The sequence below is a fragment of the Neophocaena asiaeorientalis genome, unplaced genomic scaffold, assembly GCF_003031525.2.
Source record: "Neophocaena asiaeorientalis asiaeorientalis breed wild unplaced genomic scaffold, Neophocaena_asiaeorientalis_V1.1 scaffold614, whole genome shotgun sequence".
Classification (NCBI taxonomy): domain Eukaryota; kingdom Metazoa; phylum Chordata; class Mammalia; order Artiodactyla; family Phocoenidae; genus Neophocaena; species Neophocaena asiaeorientalis.
In genome coordinates, this window is record NW_020172990.1 from 42,919 (window position 1) to 46,750 (window position 3,832).

At 44.1% G+C, this 3,832-nt stretch overlaps 1 protein-coding gene across 1 annotated transcript in view; it reads right to left on the reverse strand.

Moving 5' to 3' along the window:
- The window catches only part of RPS9 (ribosomal protein S9), a 10,389-nt gene that overhangs the window by 5,877 nt on the left and 680 nt on the right, over positions 1–3,832 (reverse strand). Inside the window, exon 3 of the mRNA XM_024742202.1 lies at positions 3,586–3,708. Within this exon, the coding sequence (XP_024597970.1) occupies positions 3,586–3,708 (123 nt within the window). The remainder of the gene's footprint in view (positions 1–3,585; positions 3,709–3,832) is intronic.

The following is a 3,832-nucleotide window of genomic DNA, read 5'->3' on the forward strand; positions in this document are numbered from 1 at the left end:
AGAAACTCAAAATGGATTAAAGACTTGAATGTAAGACCTGAAACCATGAAACTCCTAGAAGAAAACGTAGGCAGTAAGGTCCTTGACATATCTTGGAGATGATTTTTTTGGATTTGACCCTAAAGCAAAGGCTACAAAAGCAAAAATCAGGGCTTCCCTGGTGGCGCAGTGGTTGAGAGTCCGCCTGCCAATGCAGGGGGCGCGGGTTCGTGCCCCGGTCCGAGAGGATCCCACATGCCACGGAGCAGCTGGGCCCGTGAGCCATGGCCGCTGGGCCTGCGAGTCCGGAGCCTGTGCTCCGCAACAGGAGAGACCACAGCAGCGGGAGGCCCGCGTACCAAAAACAAAACAAAAACAAAAACAAAAATCAACAAGTAGGACCACATCAAAAAAGCTTCTGCACAGCAAAAGAAATTAACGAAATGAAAAGGCAACATACAGAATGGGAGAAAATATTTGCAAATCATGTATCTAATAAGGGGTTAATACCCAAAATATGTAATGAACTCATACAACTTAAGAGCAGAAATGGACTTCCCTGGTGGCACAGTGGTTAAGAATCCGCCTGCCAATGCAGGGGACACAAGTTCGAGCCCTGGTCCAGGAAGATCCCACACGCCGCAACTAATCTGAGCAACTAAGCCTGTGTGCCACAACTACTGAGCCTGCACTCTAGAGCCCGCAAGCCACAACTACTGAAGCCCAAGTGTCTAGAGCCCATGCTCCGCAACGAGAGGGCACCGCGATGAGAAGTTTGCGCCCCGCAATGAAGAGCAGCCTCCGCTCCCTGCAACTAGAGAAAGCCCACGAGCAGCAATGAAGACCCAACGCAGCCAAAACTAAATAAATCTATAAAAAATTATTTTAAAAACCCAAAAAAACAAACACCTCAATTAAAAATGGGAAGATGATCTGAATAGACATTTTCCCAAAGACATACAGGTGGCCAAAAAGCACAAGGTGCTCAACATCATGAATCATCAGGAGGATGCAACTCAAAAACACAATGAGACCGTAAAACTTCTCATCACAAGAAAATGTTTTATAACTATAAAACTAAGTGTACCTGAAACTAATATAATAACGAATTATAAATTATACCTCAATTTAAAACACAGACGTGATATTCAAATAGTAATATAAAAACATACTCAAAGGTAAACAAAAGTGAGTTTGGGATTATCTACCAGTTTGGACACTTCATGCCTTTTTGTCCTTACATTAGAAAATAGAAACCTGACAATAATTCAACCTGTATTACTTCAAAAGTATATTTCATATTTACTATTAAAACACCTACATCCTTAAACAATGGGGAGGGTCATCAATACAGGAAAAACCTTATGTGGTATGAAGACAAAAATAACACCCATAAACTGCATCTTCAACAGGATCATGTCCAACTACTAAAAATTGTTACATGGGCTCCATGTGGCCAAAGCATTAACAATCAATCAGTTTTCCTTTTTTTTACACTAATTTTATCTATCTGTTTATCTATCTATCCATCTATTTACTTTTATTTGGTTGTGCCAGGTCTTAGTTGAGGCAGGCTGGCTCCTTAGCTGCAGCTCGAGGGCTCCTTAGTCGTGGCATGCATGTGGGATCTAGTTCCCTGACCAGGGATCGAACCCAGGGCCCTGCATTGGGAGCGTGGAGTCTTAACCACTGGAAGCCCCCCAGAATCAGTTTTTTAAATGTAAAATCCAAACCAATAAATTTTTAAAAAATGTAAGCCAGTGGGCACCTCAGTGGCAAAGGGGCCCTTGTCACTATGGCATGCGGCAAGCCTGTAAGTGCCTTAGTTTCTAATGTGAAAAATGGATGTAACACCTGTCCTCCTTAAGCTGGTGTAAGGAAGGAGTTCACACCTGTAAGGGACTGAATGAACCAGTAAGTCTTTTTATCAGATGAGACTCTCACACCTTAGTGGGAAAGGCTGCAGAGCAGAGCAAAAGCCTGAGAGCTCGCAGGCTCCTCCTCCCCACCCCAGGAATCTAAAGAGCTTCCTTCACTAGAAAGTGTGCTACCTGATGCTTCCCTCTCGCAACTTCCACCCGGAAAACCAAATAATCCCTGGACACTGGCCTCTCACGCTGCCCTATGCCATCTCTTGGTCACATGACTGCTTATCACCTAAGTTTCTCTGTGATTATCTCTATCTTCAGCAAGCTCCCCGAGACCAGAACCAGCTTCGGTCTGTCCCCCAGACTCAGGGATAAAGTCCCACCCAACACCAGTGTCCATGGGGGAGATTCCTCAATTATCATGAGACTGTCAAAGCAGTTTATGGGTCTAGGATAAAAGTGATAAATGTGTGGTAGGTAGTTAAACACGCTCCAAGCCTTTCTCAACCTCTAGTATGGATGACCACTCATGCTTAACAGCGAGGAGTGTAACAGCACTTCCTTAGCCACAGTTTGGGAGAAAAATCAGACTAGCAACCCTGATTGACAATAAAAAGTGAGGTGCCCAAGGAAGCCTGGTGGGTTTCCCAGCCCCTCCTGCTTTTCACCAGAAATCAAGATTTCCCAGGGACAGGCCAAAAGCAAGTTATCAAGATGACACCTAGGCGGTGGCCAATTTTAGAGGCAACTAAAAACAAGCTGTAGACACTCTGAGTAAACTTCATGTTGTGTAAGTTTTATCCCAATAAAAACTGTTACAAAAAAAATAAACAAGAAACAAAAAAGATACAGAACCACCTACAGCCAAACTCACATCTGTTAGAATCACAAACTGTATGTATGTATGTGTGTACATATGTATCTTCCACACCAGGATACAATGTAGAACACACTAACCAAGTCTACTGATTACACCTTATTACACTTAGACACTGTTTCAACTTTTGGTGATGTTCTCCAAGCTTTCCCTGGAATCCTCATTCCATCCCCATAGCTGAACTCACCTTAACTCTGGAGCCTGCCCTCCAGTCCCACCTATGGTGGGAGGCCTCTGGCCATTTGCTCATTTGAAGTATTATCAGTACCTGCTATGAGGTTGCTTGTGCACATTAAATAATGTACACCAAGAGCTTAGAAAAAGGCATTCAGTGAGCTTTATATAATACCAGCTATCTTAATGTTTTTGCCACTTGACAATCTAAGAGGTCCTACTAAAATTTGATCATGTCAATCATTCCTTCCGAAAGCCCTCCATTAACTCCCCATCTCAAAGTAGAAATTCAGAACTTTAAGAGTCTAAAAGATGATAAATTCTGTCACGTGTACCTTACCACAATTTTTTTAGTCACTGTAATTACTATACGATCTGTACCCTCTCCAAAATCACCTGGAATGTTCTTCCCTGTGAAATCCACAGGTCCTCTCCTGTTCAGACCTTGAGTAAATGTCCTTGACCCCCACGTTAAAGCAGTCAAGTGTACACAGTAAAGCTCGCTCCCTACTAGAACCATCCAGCATTTCAGAAATTTCAGTCTACTCCCACCCCCGGTGAACAAGACACATAAGCATCAGTACTGTTTTGCTACACTGTGTACAGCTAGAGCCAGGTGGCCAAGCTTGCTGAGCACTGTTAGTTCTAATCAAGAGGAAACTGAAGCCCAACGTTTCCCATACACACCTTCAAACAGACGCCGCGGGTCTTTCTCATCCAGCGTCAGCAGCTCCCGGGCAGCCTTGCGGATCTTGGCCAGGGTAAATTTGACCCTCCAGACCTCACGTTTGTTCCGGAGCCCATACTCGCCTGCAAAGAATGGGCAAACAAGTTCAGTCCCACGGACTAATGAAAAGGATTGGTGGTTTCGTCGTACAGAAAATCTAAACAACGAACGATCCCGAATTTGGGGAAGGGGGGGGGGGGGGCCACA